This window comes from Grus americana, chromosome 3, assembly GCF_028858705.1.
Source record: "Grus americana isolate bGruAme1 chromosome 3, bGruAme1.mat, whole genome shotgun sequence".
Taxonomy (NCBI): Eukaryota; Metazoa; Chordata; class Aves; order Gruiformes; family Gruidae; genus Grus; species Grus americana.
The window spans coordinates 83946138-83969744 of NC_072854.1; the positions used below are offsets into that span (position 1 = coordinate 83946138).

Sequence of the window (23607 nt, forward strand, 5' to 3'; positions counted from 1 at the left end):
TATGACCCTAAGTGTTAAGCAGTTTCTGTGGGGATATTTTGGTATAATTTAGAGATAAGTATTTAGAGACAAATGGAACTCCTTTGAAGGCAAGTTCATATTTGTCTTCAGCTAGATAGAATTTCAAGGAAAGCTTTTGAGGCCCCTGTCAACACAATAATGTGCTAAGAATCCAGAATAGCTTTTTCCTTTCCATTTATGAAACTACAAAAGATGATGTCATTAACTTTACCTACAGTTGGATCTTTTGCTAGAATAATCTATATAATATGACTCGGGCATCATAAAAATCATGCTCTCGGAATTAAACGCACACAGTAATGTTTCACTAAATATTAAACAAAATTTAGTAGTCCTTACACGATTTCTGGTTCAGGACCCAATGCTTTTCTAAATCTAACCCTGACAAGACAAAAATAATTTGGTTTTAAAAACATATAAATTATGGATTACTTTTATTTTAGTAATTTCACTTTAGAGAGAGCCTTTTCATTAAATGGATAGTATCCAAAACATAAATCATTCAGTCTTTCTATGGACTTCAAAATTTGTATGCTTACTGAGCTCAGTCTTCATTTCATTCTTGTATTAGTCCTTGTTTTCTGAAGTATACAGAAATATTCTAATTTTGCAGTATCAGGTTGTATTTATCACGCAGACATTTATTGTTCAGGGACTAGAACAGGAGTGTCTTGCTCGGTTCGTTTCTGCAAGTTTGTCAAGGTGGAAAAATTAGTGCACTAATCCATTCTAGATGATCCATACTGTGATGACTTGAATTGTGAGCTACTTTGACTATTTCTTTACTAGGTGTTTCTAGTCTACTAGCAGTCAACCTCAGTGGGGGGGAGAATGGGGAAGAGGGAAAGAAAATGTTCTTTTAAAACTTCCTCCAGTCAGCTATATGCTATATTCTTTACAATTTGCATCAAACTGTGTACTGCATACTTGAAGTAGCTGCAAGACATCAAGAATAACTCTTACTGTAATTGGGGTTTTTTTGTTGGTTTGTTGCCAGTTTTGCTGCCAGCTCTACTAGACGAGAGAGGCAGAAAACAAGGAAGTTCTGAGTCATGTTATCTGACACAACATTTCTTTTCAATATATGGGCATCTCTGTATATTTTTCAGTATGATTGAGTACTTTTATGAACTATAAAAATGATACACTATATGAAATGTCAAGATTCAGGAATGAGTTACCTCTGAAAATGTCATGGGATTAAAATATGCTTGCTCGTACTGTTTCTGCACATTCTTATATATGTTTTGTAGTTTGATCTTGGGGGGTTTTTGATGCTTACTATTTTGTGCCTGACTTTCCTGTTTCTACCTATTTACTCAGTTGTGTGTGATAATTACATGTATCAATATTATGCTGAGGGCTGCATTCAGCCACTTCTAGTTTTCTTGTTTAGCTTTGAAGTGCTTTATGGGTCTTTCAGGTTCTACCAGTATGGTATGCCTTGTTATCCTGCTGTGGCTCTCTGATTTGGATTTGCTGTGTCTGGTTGGAGATAATGTAGAATTCAAATTCCTGTCTTACATTACAAGAAAATTAGGGTTACCAGGGATTAGCTCCTCTTTACTGCTTTCCACTGTTAGATATGTTCTCTTACTTATGCTGGTGATAGCTGCATAGGAATCATGTACGATTTCTGCTAATTGGAATTTTGCTGCATGGAGTATTCTTAGGAGACAGTGTGTTTTGCAGGAGCTGGCTGCTGCACGTTGATTTCCTCGTATCTGATTTTACTGTCTAATTTTAAATCAGGGTTCACAGACCATAACAGTAGGATTTATTTCATGCAGCTAGCACTAAAAATATGCTGTAAGAATCTTCTTGAAACATACGATTCATCTGCCAAGAGAAATACTGCTAGAGCAATATTAATGCTCTTTTTTTGCCCAGTCAGTTCAAGAGCAGTAAATATAGTTGAAGCAAGACCAGAAAATACTGTTTTAACTAGCGGCAAGAACAAATGAAAACCTTGTTTTCCAGCTTTCTTCCACATTGGGAAAATTGGGAATGGAGTTTACAGTTTTGATTTCTTCTGTATAATCAGTTTCAAAGATATGGGTGTTGTTACCCTCAGATTTTGAGAAACTTCTGATCTGACTCCAAAGTGGGTTCTGACTTCTGTCAAGGATTTCTTTTCATTTCAATTTCAATATTTTAGTAATACACCTCGGCTAAAGAAACTAAGACTTGATAACCTAGTATTGAACATAAATGCATGAAAAAAGAATTGATGTTACAGATCAAGTCCTGGAGATGAATGAGACTTAAGATTTGTGCTGCTGGATAGTGTGACTGTAAGGAAAGGAAGAGGTCTGAAGTAATTAGAAACCTGATTAATACTGTCAACTCCGTTGTAAGGTTATGTAGAGAGTGTTTGTTCTCTGAAATGAGCTACATCTTGCAGAATCAGGCCAGAATGGGCTGCCTGGGTCAGTGGCTTCTTCAGTAGAAGCCTTGTGGTATCTGACGCACTGTGGCTAGCGTGAAGCCTTTTCTCTGAAGTGGAGTAACGTGCAACATGCAGCCTGAGAATTAAGATGGCAGTTTTGGCCTAATGCTTGTCATGCATTTTGCTGTCAGTCCTCTCTTCAGTAGCATGTCCTAACAAAATCCAGATCCAATTAAAATCTCTGAATAACAGCCTCTCTTTGTAAAGAAGACACATTCTAAGGATAACAAGTGACATTTCCTGCCTTTTCGTCTTTCATCGACTTTGAAGTAAATAACATAACATAAAAGGATTTTGATATAAAGCAGTATGAATGAGTATATACGCATAAGTATATACGAATAAGTATATAAAGAAGAAATATTTATTTCAAGGGCAGGGAATCTTTCAACTAATGCCTCATATAGATGAAATAGACTGTGTGAATGTTCCATTTTGAAGCAGTCCACTCATATTTTTACTAAAATTTTTAGGAACATCTTGTGGCATTTTCTTAACACTATCAAAAGCTTATTACATATACAAAAAAGCTAGTGTTGATCTTTCCATACTATATTGTTATTCCATAGGTCTCATTTGTTGTACAGTGCCCTTTATATACACAACAGCAACTCTGAATATAGAAACATTGGCAGTAATTTATCTCTGATTTCTCTGTCCTAGAACCCTGCTGGCATTAGGCTGCCATGTCGGAATTGCTGACGAACATGCTGAAGAAAAAGTGAAAAAAATGAAACTTCCAAAGAAGTAAGTTGAAATTCAAATGCATCTTTTTGTTAAGCTGTTAAGTGAATTGTATTTTAACAATTTGATATTTACATTGCTAGTTTTATTGGTACTTGGGTATGCATGTATGCATATAAATTTTCAGAAATTTACACAGACCTTCATCCACATCTTTTCTTTTAGATGTTTATGATCTGATGTGTAAACAAAGTTTAGATTTTCTGTGATTCATTTCAATGTCTGGCATTCATTGTTACGTGGATTTTTTTTATATATGGAATGTACTGCAGAAACGATATAGAATTTTTACAGCAAACTTATCAATATGTTTTGCTGTGCTGCAGATACTGAAAGGTAACCCTTTTGAAAGTCCTAGAACGGCCATCTAGTGGCATGAAGCAGAGGGACCCGGTATAGCCACCTGACCTTTTCCTGAGTGACTGATTGGCAACAGCATTGGTAGGGCTGGGCTCAGGCTGCTATGGTATAGTGGCCTTGAGTACTGCAGCTCTGAAACCAGCTCTCGTGGCCCAGCCAAGGTGCCCTGGCTTCTTCCTCAGCACCCCGGTTTGGGAATGAAGAATTTGGGAACTTTAACACAATTGAAAGTGATGGAAGTGTACTTGGTGATAAGCATATGACAGCCCTACAACCCAAAACACATTTGAGACCCTGGTTTATAAGTTTGACTAGAGTGGTATAAAATTCAGTGGGACAAAGGAGGATTATAATGTATATAAAACCAGAAGGGTAAAGATCACAGTTTCTGTATGAGACAACTTGCACGTCTTCTGTTATTCCTGAATTTAAATTAGCAATTTAGTTTCCTTGGTTATGACTAAGAGCAACGGTAAGTGCTAGTTGCTAAGTTGCTGCCACCAGTAGCAACTCAGAGCTCTTTGCAGGGATGTGCTCTGTGCAGAAATAGATGTTCCTCTGCTATTGCCTATCTCTATTATTCACAGTGGCCTTTCACTGACCCATACCTTCAGATTCCACACACTGCATCCCTAAGGCCAGTATAATAACCCCAAGCCCATGTTTAACTCAAGCATGCCTTCCCTTTTCCTTTTGTGAGCTTAAAGCACATGCCCCATTCTGGCATGGTTCCTGCAGGCTTCTGGGTCATACTTTACTACAAGGTAGCTATAAGAATCTGGTCCCTGAAGTCTTTGATACATACCACACTGCACTGATTTACATACCATTGATATTATGGTTTCAGAATCCCTGATGTGGTCACTTCAGAAGAATGAATGAAAATAAAAGGGAGGGATTAGTTTAAATTCCCCCAAACTGGTCTTCAGTTTTGGTATCCCAAAATATCTGCATATAAGACTAAAAAGAAGAGATATCTAGGGCCTTCTGTAGTTTTGTTCTGAATTTCCTGGGCAGAAATGTATTTGCATTTGCAAGATTGTTGAAGTGAATTAGATTTGATGCTTTTGAAAAACTGCAGCTAAATCTCAAGTCTGAAGAAATTATATTTCCTGATTGAAGACAAGCAATAATATTGAGTCTTCTTAATGTCATTAACAGTCATAGCTTTAGAAACTTGAAGTCCTACCGTACATACCAAGTCAGAATTTTGATACCTCACATAAAATAGATAGAAAAAATGAGTAAAAAGGAAAGAAAAAAATTGTGGCTACATTTTCAATAGCATCGGATGTTTGTTGAGCAAAAAGGGAGCAAAGATTTCATGATCTAGATACAGTTGTGCAGCTATAAGGCTGAATCACATTTTTTGTGGGATACAGTCCTGGAGAGAAGAAGGGTTGCCGTTTCACAGTTAGACTACACTTAACCATAACAAAAGGTTACAGGAGGTAGTGTGTGAAAGGCTAAGTTTTTCAGGAGAGAATGTATGTCACTTCCTGTGTTTGCTAGTTACTTCTGTTCAAGTAGATGATCCAAATGAGTTATCCCAACACTTTGACAATTTTCCCGTGATAATTTATGAAGTTCTCATATCTGCTGAACACAAAAACTTGATACTATTATGAAAAACAAAAGCAACAGACATCACTTGAATGTAATTAGGTCATTGGCTCTACTTGCTAAGAAATTTGTCAACCTTACTTTGTATATTCTTGTCTGTCTTCTAAACGCTTTGCTTTTTTTTTCTTTTCTGCCATCGCATTGTAACAAAGACGACTGTAAAATGCTAAGAAAAGGTTTATATTTGTGTCAGTCCTACGGAATTTTTGCATCACAGCCACACTGGTTGCAAGTTGGGGAAAATCACATTTTTAACTGACAGTTGTGCCAGAAATTTGCCTTTTCTAATACAGCATCACTCCACAAAAGAGCTTTTTGACCATTTTGAACAGCTAGCTAAAGTGTCCTGCAAACATAACTTTCTCTGATGGAAATTCTCTTTCTATTAGGAAGTTTTTTTCTGTTACAACTTTAGGTTTTTTAATCAAACATCCTTCAATAACCTTTTATTTTAAAATACCTCCCTGAAATATTGAAAGTCTTTATTTTAATAAATTCTAAATATTTAGTGTTTCTATAGGTTAAAAAAAAGTCTAAATGAAATGGAAAAGGAAAAAAAGAACTGTGAGAATGAAAAAAGTGGTTTTTTTTTTCCAAACTTCGTTATGTTTCATTTTTTCTTGTAAAACAGCTCACGTAGACTGCTGAAAATCTTTAATCAAGAGAGCAGAGTATGGACTAAGATCACTTCAAAACATATCTACCACTCTTTCTGTAACTTTAGGTGGTGGCACAAATAATAATTCCATAATGCTTGTTATAAATCAATAGCAGATCAATATGGTAATGATAATGTGCTGTTGAAGCAGTTAAATTTACCTACTTCTTTAAAAAAAAAAAAAAAAAGGTCAATGTAAGGCCAGCAGAGACACTGCCCAAGATAAAACCAGTAAGATACTGAAGAGCAGATGACCAGGTGGAAGCTGGGATTTTTAGCTACCTGTTTCAACTAGTAACATCAGTCTGCAACTAAAGACAATTGTCCAACATGAATTTGTGTACATAATATGTTTTCCTTATTTTCCTTAGTATCCATTGATACTTATCCTTGATGAGTATTTATTTACATCCTGAAATAAGATCTACATATCCTCTGTGACAAAATCATGAGCGTCTTTTGACCCCTGGTTCTTAGACCCTGGTCTTATATCGAAATAGCTGTGGATATCGTACCTTTCATATGCATGACGTAAAACTTGTACAGGGGAGTGTGACAGGAAAGAACGTGGTAATTGCCAGCCTGACAAACATGTTAATTCTGTATGATTTGCTATTTCCATTACGGCCTGGTTTTACTCATCTCACTGAAGCGACTTCACAGCTACGTGAGGAGAGGTAACCGCGAGGGCAGTTAGCTAGTGTGTGGGAGATAGCAGCACAACTGCCAACTGCTTGTGTAATTCTGTCATTGAAATTTGCTGATCGGTAACTATGTGAATGGTTGATTTTGGACTGACATTCCTGAATTGTTGTTTTCAGATTTAAACTTCTCTTTTTTTTTTTTTTTTTTAATGTGGTAATTTTGAAGGAAGGTCCAACCTCATGTTTGTAGATGATAATCCCCCTTAAATACTTGCTTGTTTTCAATTATTGTTTTCAACCAGTAATTTGTTTAAATGGGTTTTAGAATAGTTATCACAGAAGAGAATTAATTAAGATTTGTAAACTATTTGAATATTTTAGAATATAAATGAGGATAAATACTGTTTCTTTTTCTGGATTTCTCTCTGTCAGTCCAAATAAAGAAAATACAAGAAAGCGACAAAGTTGTTTAGAGAATAATTAGACAATTATTTAAACTAGCCATTCTTTAAACACCCCGGTGTGTATCATTTCAGTGAGAGAATGTTGTTGTTTATTTTCCACAGAAGCCTTTTGTTATGACCAAAGTAGTGCTTTGCTCTGTCAGTGTGCTGGAGGAGAAATACCCAGGGATATTCAGGACACGTCCACCAGCCCCGGCCTGGTCGCTCCCGGGGCCACAGGGAAGCACCAGCTCTGGCACCTGCAGCGTCTCCCCCGGCCTTGGTGTCTGCCAGGCTGTTTTTCAAGACTTTTTTCCTCGTTCCTCTTGCTTGTGCAGCGTTTTGCCCCTTCTTAAAAATGTTTTCCCAGAGGAGCTGCCAGCATGGCTGCAGGGCTCAGCTTTGGCCAGCGGTGGGTCCCTTTTGGAGCTGGCTGGGTCCGACTGTGCCTGGCACGGGACAGCCCCTGTCTCTCCTCACAGAGGCCGCCCTGGAGCTCCCCGACTGGCACCTGGGCATGGACACCCGGTACAGCCCCTGTCTGCCCACCCCCCCGCTTTTCTCTTCCTGCTCCCCTTCCCCTGCACGTTCCCTCATCACCTGAGGGAGGGAGGCAAAGTCCACCACCATGGTGGTGCTGCATAGTGTCGTAGGTTTTCCTTTTAAATTTAGTAAGTCCTCATGTGCTGCATCCATCACCATACGCATCACGTCCTTTATTGAAGAAGGTTTGGTCATAAGTAAAGTGGGAAATGACTATAATTAATTTTATGGGAACAACTTCATAAAAGTAAACAACACTTTGTTCTTAGGAGTGCTAAAAATAGTGAGGAAGCTGTCTCTCTGTTCTGAAGTCATGCTTAAATTTTAAACAATTGCTCCTATGATTTGAAGAATACTATGAAGTATTACAAAGACAAACTTTTATTAGATGGAATTCATATGTCATCTTGAGTTCATCATTTGACCTGCTGTGTCTCTCACATCCCCATATGTAATAGGAAGAATATATTTTCTTGCATCAGTAGGAGATAGATAGAATTTAGTAAGTATTGTGAAGTGCTCAGAGGTAACAATAATAGTGTTCATATAAGTATTTAGATAAGCAACATCTTAATCTACAACTTTAAATATTTGAAAGTACTAAAATACTTTAAAAACATTTTTAGTTCAGAACATTTTGGGTAGCTTTCATTACCAGCATCTTCATCCCATCGAGACGCAATTAGCTTGAAACAAAATCAAATGTCAGTGCATTATTATTTTTTATGCTCAAAGACAGATTATTCATATAGATACCTTGCATACATGTCCCTTCTTTCCTTTGTGGTTTCTATTAATTTTTTGTTACTGAAAAGTAACTGCAGGTTCTGTGTTTTTTGACAGCTACCAGTTGTTGAGTGGATATAAGCCTGCTCCCATGGATCTGAGTTTTATCAAACTGACCCCCTCTCAAGAAGCTATGGTGGATAAACTAGCAGAGAATGCTCACAATGTGTGGGCAAGGGACCGTATAAGGCAAGGCTGGACATACGGTATCCAGCAGGTAAGTGCTAACTTCAGTCACTTGAAAAAGCACTTATCTATGGAGATATTTCACAGTTAAATGGCAATAATGGGGATACAAAAGCAGGAAGAAGCAGCTAATGAATGCGAGTCTGTCAGTCAAAGAAATAAAAAATACATAATTAGAACAATCCTGCTAAATCTTCTAGCAGTATGAGACTCTTCTTTTATAAGCAGGATTAAAAACTTGGTGGTATATTCTTGTATGCTATCTAGATCTCAGGGTGAGAAAATTGCATGCAGGAAGCTAATATGCTCTAGTATTTTAGGAAATGTAAACATTGACTTTCAGCAGGGGAATCATTTAAATGTTTGCAGTCCTGGGAATTGAATAATTTTGTTTATCTAGGAACATCAGAATGTAAACTTCTAGTAATCACTTTGTTAATATGTTGTATTTCTGGCAGAGGCCATATTTAACTGAGAATAGTTAAGTCAGTCTCCAAGTTCCAGTCTTACTTTAGTGGTTCTGTTTCAGTGAATAGGAATGCTATGTGGTAGGTATCACAAGGTGTTACAAGGGAGGGAAGTAAAAAACTGAGCATGGTGGATTGTTAACAGCAAAACTCAAGGTCTTTGTTTGTTTTCTTTAAAAAAAGAAAAAAAATATTTGGTATTCAATGAGCCTAATTTATTATTTTTCAAGACAGCTACTATATCAATTTTCCCTTAGGGGTCATATTTTCTATTCTTTTTGCGATTCTTTGTGAATTTTATATAGACAAAGGTGTCTTCACTTCTGTTAATAAATGTGTGGTAGCATATCACAGTGAAATTTTAGGTAATGTCACAGATGGGTAAAAAAATGAGTTTTCATGGTTCTGCACTGGGCATAATCATTATTTTTGCAAAAATGAGAAACAGCTGTTTTGTAGGTACATATTCTTTTCTGCCTACAAACTGTTTTTATTTTTGACAAAAATTCAAGTTATACATTTCAGTTCAGCACATCTCAAATTTTGTTTTTCTACAAGACCAAAACTCATTCTATTTGCAAAGCTTTTGTATAAAAGAAAAAAAAAAAAAAAAAGAAATCTGGTTTTATATATATGAATTTAGGCACTTAAATTCAGCTTATCATATACTGACAAAGTACGTTTATGTGACAAAATATAGGCCGCATAGCATTTCAGCATTGCCCATTATAGTATCTTACTATAAAGCTCTCATTTTCGTACTTTGTAAACTGTTTAGGAAATCTGCGTTCTGTATTGGGGTCTAGGCAGACAATGAGCCAATTCTTGTGTTGCAGACTTGAAAGTATGTAATGTCCCCTACCAGACAGACACTGAAGATATAATTCAGTGTTGATGCAATTTCCCTGCTTACAACAGGATTAAATTTTCCCCTATTACTGCATCTTTGAGTAAGGGAAGGTGGCCCTTTGAAGTGCTGTTAACATTTCTGATAGAATATTAATCATGAGAAGTGTTGGAAGTGATGATTCTCTGTTGACAGGTAGGGGGAACAGATTAATTCATTTTGAACCCACTATTTCAATCCTGTATTTATGGAGGCAGTGCACAATTAATTTCTAGAATGAGAGTCTGTATGTCTCTAGATGCTCAGAAGAATATTTCTGATATATTAAAGAATGCACTCAATAATTTACCCTCTACCTCTCATATTTTTTATTCTCCCAGAAGCCAAACATTTTCAGTACAGGGCCTTGCCAATCTGGAGATTTGAAATGAATGAAAGTAGGGAAACAGTTACAGCTTTGATAGAACCCTGACATATCCCAAAATTTAATTTAGTTTTGTAACAGAATGTATTGATTGATACGAAGTTAAGAAATTTCTAGAATCAAATGCATCTCTTAGCTAATTATGTTTCTAACTTGCATTGGGAAAATTTAAACCCAAAACTCATATGTAGTGAATAAAGTTTATTAGGTCTTGAAGACAATTTAACCTACCCTGTGTATCTGTATATCTTTGAAAAAACCACAAATAATTTTGCCATGTTTATTGGAGTGAATTTCCAGTTAAATTATGTGTTTTCTGAATTAGTGAGGTATTAAGTAAGAAAGGCAGTTAAATGATGTTGTCAAAGACTTTTCCAGTGTTACTGGGTTGGGAATGATAGGCAAAAGATGTAGTGGGACTGGATGGCAATGAAAAAAAGTTTGTCCTTTACATCTACACAATGTGTTTATATACTATCTTTATGTTTGTTTTGTTATGCCTGTTTATATAGAAGGTTCTGCTTTCAAAGAGGCGTGATGTGATAGTAATAAATTATTAGTTTTATTATGATTCCCAAAAGGCAGTGTAGTTGCCTCAGGCCACAACTTTGGTTTAAAAAAAAAAAACAAAAACAACCCAAAAACATTAATTAGACAAATCTAGTACAGGATATAACCTAAAATTAAACACTTCAACTTAACGTCAGAAAGATCACGAAGTCTGTCTTATGTTCTCAGCGCTGTGCCTGGGGAAAGAGTCTGACCTTACTCTTGAATCTAAAACATTGTGCCCCTGTGAAGAGACATTTTTGAGGCTCACTGGGAGAGAGCAGAGGGAAAGAGGAGGACTCTGTGATCTACTCACTGAATAGCTCTCTGTATTTTATCTATAGACTCTTAAAATACTGTCCTGAGGTCCAGCCTTGGACTCAGGCCTCCCCTAGACTCCCTTCCTAATAAATGTCTTGCTGGCTGGTTGACAAAGCTCAACATGCAGATTAAATCTGCACTCACTCACTAGAATTTATAGTCTGGTGCGAGAAGGCTCACGAAAGATAGAGGTACGGTTTTGAACCCCTTAGTCTTGTAATTACTGAACTGTGCATTACTCATTTTCCACGAGCGTTTTAAAAATTCACACGTATATCCTCAAAGATATCTAACTGGACAAATAGGAATTAGGTATCTAAATCCATTTTGATGGCCAAGGACAAATTGTTAACAGGTTATCACTATCACTTAGACCTGCTAAGTTTAAAAATAAAATAATAGCCCCTAGTTAGGTTTTTGGAGATGTTTTAAGCAGTCAGTGTGAATCAGGCTCTGATTTTGACTACCAGGTTGTGCTCTGAAAGACACTTAGGCAAATGCTTCTGCTCTAAGTCTTGACTGGGCTTAGGTATATGATGAGTATTGAACTGTTCTTCCTTACCAAGACAAAGACAATTACGGGCATGCAAAGAAGAACCTGGAGAATTTAAAAGTAAAAAGCTTAAGTGCCTATGAAACTGATCAGATTCGGAATTGGAAAGCCACTTAATTAGGATTTTGCAGTCTTGGGTGCTTCTGCTTTAAACATCCAAATATTTTGTTGGGGCCGATTCATTCAAAATGACTGAAGACTTTTGTGTGCTGAGTGGGGCACTGTTGTTGAGAATGTAACACAATGGTGCAGTGAATAGTGTCATCATTATGCTTTCAACAGAGAATGGTTGTTAAAGATCATCAGGAACTCAGAAATATTTCTGACCTTCAGGAAACAGATCAACAAGATGAGCAGTATACTTTACTCCCTTATTCTTGGCAGACAAATTACAGTAGTCTCATGTACAGTTAAACAGGTAGATGATGTCCTTGAAAACTTTCCCACCAATGGCATGTCCTGTAGACGCCACCATGCTTGGGGTGTTGATGTTGATTTCATCTTAATTAAAGTATTTCTCTCTTTTCAAATAATTAAGTTTATTGTCTTCTGGAGTGAAGACAGACAACTGAGTTCCAAGAGTGCTTACAAAGTGCAAATAACAAATACCATTCATTAAAAGTCAAAAGAAGAGAGCAGAATAGCAAGGTGCTCCTTTCTGGGTGCAGTGCAAAGATGCTTCTCATTCAGCTGACATATATATCCCATGGCAAGCTGCTAGCTGTTGTCCACACTGATACGTGCTTCTGCTTGACTCCAACAATGGGTTTGTTTCGTGGGCTACATTTTGTCATCCCATCATATTACTGTGACATGTTACACTACTGTAATAAAGTGACATGATGCTATGCTGTATAATACTATAAACAGATCTTGCAGAGTTGTGCAATAGTTTCCTATGGGAAAGAAGCTTACAGATTTTTAAAAGTAGATGAGCTAATCACTGTGAAATACATTATAAACAGCAATCATGCTGTGGCTGTAGGATGAATTAGATGATCTAGTACGTCTGTTCCATCATGAGCGCCTCATCATTTTGGGATTATATAATATGAAAAATTAAAGGGATACTGTCAAGTAGTTCATATATAAACCATTTCTATCCTGTTATAAACCGGTGGGGAAAATGCCTTCAAGTTCCAGATTTTTTTTTCTTTTAAATCCACCACTGCTTGTCAGAATTTTTTTCTTAGCAAGAGACAGCTACTCTTCGTGCATGACTATACCCAGTATTTTTGTTCTGCTGCTGCAGAGCCAGCCAGCCAGCCAGCAGAGGGAGCACAAGTTAACTAATAAATCCTGTTCCCAGGACTGTGCTGACAGCTGTGATGACACTGATCACAAACAAGTAAGTATTTTTTAGTAGGACAGACTCACAGTAGCTTATTGCTCCATGAAAGGAGCAGAAGGAACAAAACAGGTAGGAAAAATACGTATTTCTGCTTAAAAGAACGTATTAAATAGCAAGGGTAAGTGGAAAAACAAGCACAAGATCAGCATGAAAATACTTGACAGTGTCCCTTTAAGGGAGAACGTGGTTGCCTGCAGGTTGGTCTTCTCTGAATTGGTAAATGGTCAAAGACTGATAAGGGAGACAGATCCAGGCAAAGGAGCAATATAGCTGTGGTGTAAGTCAATTAAAATAATCACACTTGTGCCATGAGACAGGGTGCTTTTTTTTTTTAAAACACGTATGGATTTTGACAGTATGTCTTATCATAATTACCTGAGGGGGGTTTTGGGGGTATTTTTAAGGACTTTTCATAACAAGCTGATGCAAAAATAGCATTTAAACTTAAAAGGATGCATTTGTGACTAAATCTTCACAATCAGATGGAAAATATTCAGAACTCACATAAGTTTATCCACGAACTTACAGTATTGCTTGACGTTCATAAAACTGTGATGTCATGTATACAGAAGAATCCCAACTTTTATATAAGAAAGGAAAAGACAAAAAGGGGAGGAAAAAGAGTCAAGCTTAGAGACCAGAAAGCAAATAAATATAATTTCAGGTACGTTAGCTACACCTCCCTCTTCCTGAATACATGACTTTTAGGTCTCCCACTGATTGTGGGGGCCACAGCCAAAGATTTTGACTTTCAGATTCTGTTTATATGCATTGTCACATGTGCAGATAGCTTAGTCAAAAGGTGTCTTGCTTTTTCTTCATGTTGTATTGTGTGTTATGGCTGAAGAACCTAACAATCAGAAACTTCCCTTATATTGAGAAAAAAATATTTTAAAAACCCCACAGCTTTAACAATTAGTTATAAAAATCAGCAACCTAAAAAGTTTCTTCCACTTTGTGAAAAGCATCTTAAAAATGATGCTCTGTGCTTCCTGTCCTAGGATAATTAGTAAGGACTGTGAAGCAATTATCAAGTCTGATTACTCTTTGGCCCAAAATGCAAGACAGTTTGGTCTTTTTAAATTAGGATCTTATTTTTTTTTAGATTTTTTTGCAGACAGCATATGACTTTGCTATTTGATCAGGAGTTGGTCTTCTCAGACTGCCTAGTGCTGCAATGCAAGAGAGGCACTGTTCTGGAAATTCAGACTGAGGAAATGTGGACTTATGGGAAAAAATCACCAGTTGAAAGCTTGTCACTTGTTTTGTCATTAACTATATATGAAAAGGTATCTTGTCCTTGTGAAAACTACTTATGTTACTTCACTTTCATGTTTTACACTATTTATACTGATATATTAGTTCCTTCCATTTATAGTCAAGGGACATTCTGCCAGCCATTCCATATGGGTACAGGCCTCAGTGAAGATGGTAGAAGCTGTACGCATATTTCTAAGAATACACATACTTCTAAGGAGAGAACTCAGCTGCTAGTATGCCCGGTTAGGAACACAACTTCTGCTTTGGATGGATACATTTAGCATATTTGTTAACATTGCCAAGAATATGGCTTTGTGGGGACTTTATTGTGCTTTCCAGCGTTAATGACTCTGGAATCTTGAGATTACTTAGTTAATAAATACCAATTTAGAATTATATTTTTCCTTTTTCCCTTATAAAATAATTTTTAATTTTAATGGTTTATGGTTAAACATGAGCTGCCATGATAAATGCAGAAAAGCTAGACCTCTGGATAACAAGATACGAAATGTTTGGTGTAGGTAAGTGATCCTGTTCACAGGGTATATGCTGCACACTCACACGGTGGCTCATGAGCTGGGTTTTTCGACAGCGTTGCTGGCAAGCTCACCAGTAGCATTTGTTGTGGCAATTGCTCAGAAATCTTTGTGGATGTGCAAGATCCACAGATATGGCATCAAGCATAATCAATTCACAGCTGTGGAATGAGTGGTTTCTAATGGTGCAGATGAAGCTAGGAAAACAACAACACGTCTGTCTCACTGAATATGTGCTGAAATACAGTTGCTTTGCGCTTGTCATTTAACAGCCTTGCTGTTAAATCAAGCAAAATCTTTTCAGTACCGCACAGAATATGTATCTGTACAGCTCTAACATTTTAAATCACAAAACTTATGATCCCATTAAATTATTATCATGTTTCTCCTGTACTCTTCCTAGTCTATGTTTTCATTTTTCAGTCTTTTCCTGTCTTTCTTTTTGATAGACACTTATTTATGTATGTTTCTGGTGTCTTTTTGTTCCTTTTAGTCTAGTGATCTGTGCTGTTCCTGAACTTCTCAGAGCTTTGGGAAGGCCCAGGAGTGCACAGGTTTGCGGTATCACATTTATAGCTCTGAAAACTATATTATTCTTTATAATTTCAGATGTCTTTTAGAGTTTTATATGAGGCTTTGTTTTTTGTTACTGATTTACTTCTGAAGAGTAAACTTTATTACACACACTGTATTTCTTAACAGGTTCTTCTCTTAGAGCTGCTCACAGACTTTGACTATGGTTTCCTATGCTGCTGTAGACAGTATGGACACTCCTCTTGTTTCATTTTTACTCTTACGTGACATCTGCCTATGCAAACTGCAAGACTAGTTGCTAGATCCAGTGCACTAGATCATTCATCTACATGTCAGATACTCACTGAATGAATGAATGCAGTTCTGCACATCTTAGCTCCCAGCGTTTCCTCTGTGAATTATTTTGCAGCAGTGTTCATTGCCTGTAACGGAAGTTTTAAAAGGCTTTTTGATAATTGTTAGTGTGTGTGTTTAGGTATTTTTTTCTGTAGAGCTGTTCTATTAGTTTTAAGATCTATATTAAGTTAGTTCCAATGTTGACCAATTATCACCTATTTCAGATCCATTTATACCCTACAAATAAGTATATGTGTGTCGATTCAAATAATTTTTTGTCTATCATTTGCTGTATATAGCAAAATCTGTAGCGTACACTGTATAAAGTAATACTGACTTTTAATAGTCAATGTTACATCACTCAAGTTTAACATTATTTATTACTATTAGTTCCTTCTGTTTATAGTCAGGGCACGTTCTGCCAGGCATTCCAACTTTTCATGGTTGCAATACTTTCTTTTACTTAAGTAACTCCATATTAAATTCTAAATGACTAATGCACTGTTTGTGTTATGTTAAGTGAATACAAAGTTGTGTAATAAAATGTATAGACATTTTTCTTTTTCCTTTTTTTCCTTTTTTTTCTCGGTGATATGATAGGTTCTGTATTCAAAACTAAATAATTTTATAAACTTCATGTCTACTACCCAGCTCAAACCAATTGAACCAGAATCTTGTCAACAAACTTAGATTTGTTTTGGTGTTTTCTGTCTTGTGGAGGAGACCTGCTTTTCTTTTTCTTTCAAATGACTGGGTGAACAAGTAGTTGCCAGACAAACTCTGTACAAAACACAGTGTTCTGATGAAGCATTAGATTGTCAAACCTGGAAAATTCTGGGAAAAAAATTAAAAACTTAGGCTGACTTTTCCTTCTTTTAACACTCTGCGCTACAAAACAATAACTTTTCTTTAGTGAATAGGAAGTCTATGTAGGAATTGCAAATGTACTCAATAAAAATTACCACTCTTAGCTAATCAGTTTTCTTGTTGACTTGATTGTGACTGTGCTAAGCTCAATCACTGTATAGGATCATTCTCTTGATTAGCTACGCTTAAACCACAGAGGTGCAGAACATTGTTAGTACAAAAACTTACGAAGAGTGTAACAGTAACAGTTCTTAATTCAGCAATAAGTAAAACATTCAAAATTTAGATAGACATATCGTAGGAAAAAAAGGAACAAAATTATTAAAAGAAAAATCCCTTCTCATATTCATATTTAAAGAAATAGCCCATGTCTTGAGTGGGTGAAAAAGGTCACAATATTAAATAAAATTAGACCCAAGGAAAAAAAAAATCTGTAAAATAGACTTTGTTTAATACTTATGATTTCTTTATGCCTTCCCCACCCCCCCCACCCCCCCCACCCCAATTTTGTGCTTAGGCATTTTTTAAAGCACTTATACTATATTTCATTCTCATACATTGTTATCAGCTGATTGCCTGAATGTTAACGGGTGTAAATGGTTGCTATGGCAATTACCAGTGCATTAGTCTAACTGTATATCATGCATAAGAAGTTACATAATCGTTGTTCCAAAGTTCTGTTTCATATTTTTAAAGACTGTATTTCATAATATCTTTTGGACATACAGTGTTTCAGAGGAAACTTTTCTTTTTATGTCCTTTTCAAGACAAATAATTGAACCCATGGTGTTTCATCTCTGATGTTAATGTGAATATTCTTATGTCAAATAATAATCCCTTATAACATTTACTTCAACGTTTGTTTGGTCCAGTCTGTTCTGGAAGCAGTCCTTTTCCACATCTACCAAGTTAAATATTGGAAAAAGGGGGATGTCAAATTAAGTGTTTGGAATAAATATGGAAAGTAGTCCCCTCAAATGGTCCTTGTGTTGGCCCTGTCACTGTCCTTCCCACTGAATATAACTAGAGCTGATACAGTGTAGTAATTTGTGTCCCCAGAAATGCATTATCTTTCTCTTTCTGTTAGCCCTTTTAGCATATAGGTAATGCTTGTCCCATAATATTTCTTCTCCTAGAAGGATCATGGGTAGAACCAGATTTTATCAAGCACTGGTTAATAACTGCACTTTAATATTTACGCACCATAAGGCAAAAGGCAGATAGCCTTGTATCTGAGCATTTAAAAGACAGCAAAATATGCCTGCAGGTATTTGTCAGAATGGATGTGCCATTGCTTTTCTGCCTGCAAAGGCAGAATGAAAACCATACACTCTTAAAATGTATGAAAATGTATGTTTTAATGAAAAACATAAATTCTTAAAAGTAGAACTCTAACGGTAAAAAAGGAGTAAGATACTTTCACCATAGGCACTGTTTTCTGAAATAATAGGCATTATTTTTGCACTTCTTAGTAAGTCTGACCAATCATTAAAGCCTCTCAATATCTTTGATGTTTGTACCCAAGAGAACAAACAGTAAGTATTTTTATTTTTTTTATATGTCCAATCTTTAACTGTATTTTTTTAAATAAGATGTTGGAAGAACAAGGAGAGTTCTTTGTATGGTTTCTCTCACTGCCAAAAAATGCTGATAGGATGTGAGAAGAAAATGTAGACAAGAAAACAATTCTATTAGTCACTAAAAATTACGTTAGCCATATAAATAACCCAGTTAAACAATGCTTTCAAACAAGATAATTCTGCACTAGAGGAAAACCTAATCAATGTTGTGTTAATAAACCTAAAATACCAAGATTAAACCTTACCAATACCTTCATTTCAGTTTTTGACATTTCAAGGCACAGGTTTATTATCTATTGTATTATTTAATAATTAGTGTTGCACATATTTATTAATTTTTTTCATTAGTAGTGTTTTTTTCTTTTGTTTATATCTTGTTTATTCTTTGGGGTTTTTATGTATCTTGTTTAGTGCTATAATTAAAAAAAGCCCTATATATTTATGGTACAGTAATGTCTCTGAGCTTTAGTTATGTACTAGCTTCTTGTTATGGTAGCTGCTTCATAAGCAGTGTACAAAATATAATCCCTTTGACTTTTCAGTCAAACTCTGCATTTATCCTTGTTTGTGTAGTTTGTATTGTTATCCTATTAAGTAAATTTGATTGAAAATGAAAGCAGGTATAAGCCACACAGTTTCATTTGTTTGTGTATTACTTGCTTTTTTAGTAAATTCAGTGTTGTTTCTAGACTATTACAACTTCTTTGAATCCTCGCTGTGTTTGTAGTTCCATGATTTCAGTTGGTATACATAGTAAGTTTTATACTGCTGCTATTGCATAATTTTGTCTTTAAGACAAAGCACAGTTTCTGAAGTCAAATTGATTTTTCATACTTATGCAGGATGTGAAAAATCGACGAAATCCTCGCCTTGTACCTTATGCTCTTTTGGATGATCGGACGAAGAAGTCAAACAAAGACAGTCTTCGGGAAGCAGTCCGCACCCTTCTAGGCTATGGTTACAACCTGGAAGCTCCTGATCAAGATCATGGTAATAATAATTTTTCCTTTTGTTCTTCTTTCTCTCGAAAACCAGAGAATATTCCACTCTACTACTGGGTTTGTTGGTCCAATAAAACAATCTGAACAGATACGGTGTCTCCAAAGCTAGTATGGGCTTTTCTCCATCTTCTGTTGTTTATATTTCCCTTTGATCTTACTTCCCTTACTGTTTCCTTTTCTTGTCCTATGGCCTCAAATGAAGAATTACAAAATGAAACATTTTTTACATTTTAAATCAGTGATACAATTTCTCTGTATTTCATACACTTCCTTTCACTTATCATTTTGTAAATTTGATAGTTCAGATGAATCAAAATTAAAAGCTTAAGCAATTTAAGTCAGGATTACAATCCACGACTCTAAAATACAAAAAATCAGGAAAACATGTTTATCGTCTTACTCAATATATGATCTTATGCCAGGGAATAAAATGTATGGTTACATTTTAGATATATGCATAAATACCTGAAGTTCCCCAATCTAAAAGTACGTTTTTAATTTAAAACTTTTTAATTAGTACTATATTTGTTATTTCAAGACAGAATAGCAAAATTGCTAAGATCATATGTAAATGCAGCAGATGCGAATTTTATATTCCTGCAATTTTAACTCCAAATAATGAAGATTTCTATAGTTCATGTAAAATCTTGTATTGAAACACTTAAACTGCAATATGAAATTTTTGAAGACAAATGCCTACAAGCCAAATTTCTGTGAATGTCAAACTGCAAATCTAGAATTAGATAGTCTGTTAGAGCGTTTAAGCTTCCTGGACTTTCTCAGGCCTTTGAAGTTGAATAGACTATAAGTAAATTTTAACTCACTTCTTACAAGTGTTTTCTTTGAATTTGCATCATTGCCGGATTGACTATTTTATTGATACTGTGGGCAATATTTTTAGCTATAGTATATTTTTATATAGTTTAAGACATGCTAAACAGGAAAAAAAAATGGAAAACTATATAAACTTTTAATAAAGAAGTTTTAAAGAAATGGTATACAACATTTACCTCAGTAACTGCAGAATATAAAATGTTAAGAAAGTAAAAGAAATCAGGAGACATAATGTAGTTTTCTGTCATGTTGAGATCAAATTGTAAGATGGAACACAAGAGAGGGATATTGTTGGAACACCACCTGCACATTTAGAAAGGAAAGGGTAACATAATAGATATAAGCCCTCAGCAACCATATTCCAGAAGGTCATGTGGAAGTATGGAATAATCAAATCAAAATTGAAACTTACATCCTTATCTCAGTAAAGTGTGGAAAATTTGACGAATGTGTCTAAGCCTTATCCTATCAATATATTGATTAATAAATGATTTTTTTTCCTACTTTACATAGTGATAGTATTGGTAAATCTGGACCTATTTATGCCATAGACCTTCAGTAAAGCATTTCTGCAGAATACCTAACTCATACCCAAAATGTACACAGGGAACCTGCCATTTTCAATTTCTTTCCTAAGGCACATACATACTCTGATTCTCAGCTTTTATGAGAGGCTGCTATTAAATGACACTTTTAAATATGAGGCATAACTAATACCATGAGTGTGTAACAAGGCTGGATTGCTGAATGGGCAACACAATGTTTCCGAGTGGAGTACATTATGTGGGTGGCAAAATGCCGTGGTATCACTGTTAAAACTGCCTATGCCTAGTCTGGAGAGTTTAAGGCGGCTGCATAATCTTGTAATTTCTTCTCCTCCCACTGTGCGAAGGAGGTGCTGCGTAGAGAGAGCGAGCATGGCTTCTGCTTGGTTCTGAGAAGGTGGGTTGGCTGGTATAGGAGGCTTTTGCCTCTGGTGAAGATAAAGAGGCTGTCTAGTGGTGTAGTGTGAGAGGGAGAGCGAGCACGCTCATTTTTCACAATCTCCTCCCAATCCCACTGAACACTATTAATCCCCTTTCCTGATTTACAGCTCTGAGAACCATGTTCCCCTGCCTTTCCTTGGGAATGGACTGGAAATTTTTATTTTTTTCCTTATGATGCAGAGATCCTTGAGGTAGTTTCATGCATGGAGTTACTAATGAAATGTAAAGAACACAATTGCAATCCTTGTGTCTCAAAGGTGTCATGAATCCTGTTGCAAAATTTCCAGAGGAAAGGACCTGCAGAACAATGTCCTACAAACTGATCTTTCTTAAGCAAAGACTGGAATTGCATTCAGCAAAAGATTTTTATACTCATTTTGGGGATTTAGATTTTACAGTTTATGAGCCTCTCAAGTTTTGAGATGCATGAAACATATCATAGGCATCCTCTCATCAGCCAAAGTCCATACTGTTATTAAAAGGATTTAGAGCCCTCTAGTGGTGTTCTGCATCTCCATTCATTAATTTTATTTTAAACATTGATTTACAAAGCTCTGCAGTGTCATTTTTATGCATTATTATTAATATTATTTATTAATATTATTTATTTATTTATTTACTGGTTTCCCACAGCAGCTGTATTTTTTGGGGGTTGCAAAGAATCTGGAAAGCATTAGGTTACTTAGAATCTAAAAAGACAATAGATTCTCAGTTACCATGCTTTGTGGTGGTTCATCTCCTGTATAGGTGAGGTACTGATGGTCTTCAAAAGTGTTCTTAAAGCATTAATTGTGTAGACCATCAAAGAGAAAATTTTACTGATAAAGAATTATGTAGCAGAGAGTTCAGAGTTGCTTACAGGAAACTTAATGATCCTGACCTAACTGAAGTCAGGCATTTGGTGGCATGTGATACATGGTGTTGATAGGAAGTTCTGAGGGACAGGATTTTATAGGCCATTCAAGATAGTATTGGAAATGTGGACCTTGCTGTGGCTGAGAAAACAGAATAGAAAGGGAGAGGTTCTAACATGGTCTAACAAACAGATAGGTAGGTACAAACATATTTGAGCTTTTAACAAACTCAGGAAGAGGAGGAATTGCAGTGATCAGACTGGAACAGTGAATTTTCAAGGGCTGCACAGGCTTTAATACCTTTCAAACTTGTGGAAAAAGATCCAGAATGCTTTAGGCATTCTTTTTCCTAATCCGAGAAAAAGAGTCAGAGCCATTTCTTAGTCATGTGATTTATTAATGGCAAGAAAACTAACTGTATAAAATACCAGAGAATACAGTAGTTGAGAAAAATTAAGGAAGGAAGATCAAGGGTTTGATTCACCATTACTTCTTGCGCTTTCTAAAATTGTTTTCATCTCTTTAAAGTGTGATTCTTTTCATTTCAAGCTTCCTTATGGTTTGAATTGATAATAAGGTCTTGGAAAGAAGTGTCAAAAACGGACTGCAGGACTGTGTAACGAGTAAGGAACAGTGAGGGAGGTTTGTATGTACTCATCATACAAGGTTGTACTTGAAGCTATTTTAGCAGAAGATAGTACATAAAGAAGATGTGTAGAGTAGTGAAAGGCAGCTCAGTGAGGGAAAACTCACTATATACTGATGTAAAATATTGAAGGAAATCGGAAAGAAGATAGGATTAAAGTGTTTAAAAGGGTGTTAGGAATGGCCATCTCCAAGGCACCAAGTAGCCTCATGAGTAGCAGTATTCAAGTAATATTAATGAGTAAATGTTCTTGGCAATTTTTTAGAACATTTTCCATAGGTAGTATGTGGATGCCACATACCTGTAGATGAATCAATAAAGGCATTTTTTCAAGACAGTGTGTTCTGCAGCGAGGGAAAGAAGAAAACTGGAGAAGTAGGTGAGTCTAAGATTTGTGGTTTTGTGAATGACAGAAAGAAAAGTACATTTCTATTTGAACAGATTGATCTGGAATGGATGGTGGGATAGCACAGGAAAAGAGTGGAAGTGGGAGCAAAGGAGCAGGATAACCCAGGAGACAACTGGGGTGGATAGATGTAGAGTTGGATCAGAGCTTAGAGATCCAAGTCCAAAACTTTATTGTTTGTTAATCGTCAGGAAAAAAGGAGAAAATGGATTTATTTGTATGTTTCAAAGCAGTACATGTACCAGCATACTTTTTCTCCCTTTAAAAATCTTTGCTTATACATTCCACAAATGTTATAAAGCAGAAATGTGAGGTATAAACTAAGCTTGTTTCTACTGCTGTTATGGAGCAGACAGAATAACATGTTTATGTTTTTAACCCTTCCGTTGAGGCTTCTTTTCTCCTCTTTCTCTGAAGCAGCCCAATAACAAACCAGCTTACATTTTTTTTCAGTATTTTTTATGCCATTACTCTTTCACGGAGTAAGAGAATCAGTGAATACATTTAGGAGGAGTAAGTTGACTGTGTCAAATGTTATCTTTAGCTTCCTTTGAAACTCTTCATGTAGCCATTTGATCTTTGAGAAAACCTACTTATAAATACCTGACAAAGAGAGAATTTCAACTTAAACACTCTTAAACTAGCTTGTTATGAATCCCTTGCAATTAAGAGAATTTTGGAATGAAGCATAGTAAGCTATGGCAAGATAAGCGTGTGTGATCATGGTGCAGATAAGTAACCAAATGAATTAGTGTCTGTGAAAGCTTTTATTTTCACACAGCTGTTAATGATAATTTA

At 35.9% G+C, this 23607-nt stretch overlaps 1 protein-coding gene across 7 annotated transcripts in view; it reads left to right on the top strand.

The window, feature by feature from the left end:
• Positions 1–23607, top strand: part of RYR2 (ryanodine receptor 2) — a 428642-nt gene that overhangs the window by 249138 nt on the left and 155897 nt on the right. For all 7 annotated transcript variants that reach the window (XM_054819177.1, XM_054819181.1, XM_054819182.1 and 4 more), the window contains 3 exons: positions 3134–3217; positions 8329–8488; positions 18925–19072. In XM_054819177.1, coding sequence (XP_054675152.1) covers positions 3134–3217; positions 8329–8488; positions 18925–19072 — 392 coding nt within the window. The remainder of the gene's footprint in view (positions 1–3133; positions 3218–8328; positions 8489–18924; positions 19073–23607) is intronic.